Consider the following 1,040-nt stretch of genomic DNA (forward strand, 5'->3'; position numbering starts at 1 on the left):
GAATCCAGTTCCCCATCTGGGGTTCAGGTTTTTAAATTTAAATTTAGTTCTTAGACCCAGATTCAGAATCAGAACCATGTCAGGATTAGGGTTTACATACAGACCACATCCAGATAAGATAGAGTTCTGGTCTGGTTCTGGTCCAGTCAGACAATCCCTGTTCTGTGTTGAGCAGCCACTGACCCAACAGTGGTGTCAGTGGCTGCTGGGGGTGATCAGTCCTGAGTAAGTCTTCAGGAACTGTTCTCCTCCAGAATGTGGGCCAAAGACTCAGAACCTGGACTGTGGTGGTAGACTGGGGGTTAGGGAACCTGCTGGATCTGCTTCCTCTACCAGTTTTCTGGGCGTTCTGTGAGGAAAGGATCTCTGTCCAAGCTGCAGATCAGCGCTTCAGGAAGACTCTGCTGTCCCCTGCAGGACATCTTTATCTGAGCTGACCCAGGGTTCTTCAGGGGAGGTACGCTCCAATGTTAGCCTAGCTCTGATTGGTCACCATCTTTAAAAGGGAAGAATGGTTACTTAGAGGGAGGGGCGTTATGGGCAGCATGGGTCTGACCACTGACCCAGAAGTGACGTGTCCTCCACTCTAGAACTACAGACGGCTGCAGACAGATTTTATGGAGGATGATCATGAGAGAGTGGTGTCAGTGACGTCGTTGTCAGTGCAGCTCTTCACCGTCCCCTCCCTGGTGAGTACTGTTCTTCTTCTTCTGCACCCCCACAACCGCTGTCTCTCTGTTTCCCCCCCACCCCCTCCCGCTCGTAGAACTATGAACGCTTGCAGAGCGACTACATCAGAGACGACCACGACCGTGAGTTCTCCATCACTGACCTGTCGGTGCAGATGTTCACCGTGCCTTCGCTGGTGAGTTCCCCTCTGACCAGGCTGAGCCCACCTACCTCCTATGGCTCTGAGCTGAGTGATCTAAAGTTCTGCTCTGCTGTGGTGGGTATTATCCAACAAACCGACAAAGGTCAACTAGACGGTTCTGATGCCTGGTCTCATCATTGACAATCTGTAAAAAACCTACAGAACTCTG

The 1,040-nt window shown here is 51.2% G+C and overlaps 1 protein-coding gene across 1 annotated transcript in view; it reads left to right on the forward strand.

The window, feature by feature from the left end:
- The window catches only part of ubr2 (ubiquitin protein ligase E3 component n-recognin 2), a 27,146-nt gene that overhangs the window by 12,144 nt on the left and 13,962 nt on the right, over positions 1-1,040 (forward strand). The window contains exon 10 of the mRNA XM_015400277.1: positions 591-689. Coding sequence (XP_015255763.1) covers positions 591-689 — 99 coding nt within the window. The remainder of the gene's footprint in view (positions 1-590; positions 690-1,040) is intronic.

The sequence above is a fragment of the Cyprinodon variegatus genome, unplaced genomic scaffold (assembly GCF_000732505.1).
Source record: "Cyprinodon variegatus isolate N-32 unplaced genomic scaffold, C_variegatus-1.0 Scaffold1090, whole genome shotgun sequence".
Lineage (NCBI taxonomy): Eukaryota > Metazoa > Chordata > Actinopteri > Cyprinodontiformes > Cyprinodontidae > Cyprinodon > Cyprinodon variegatus.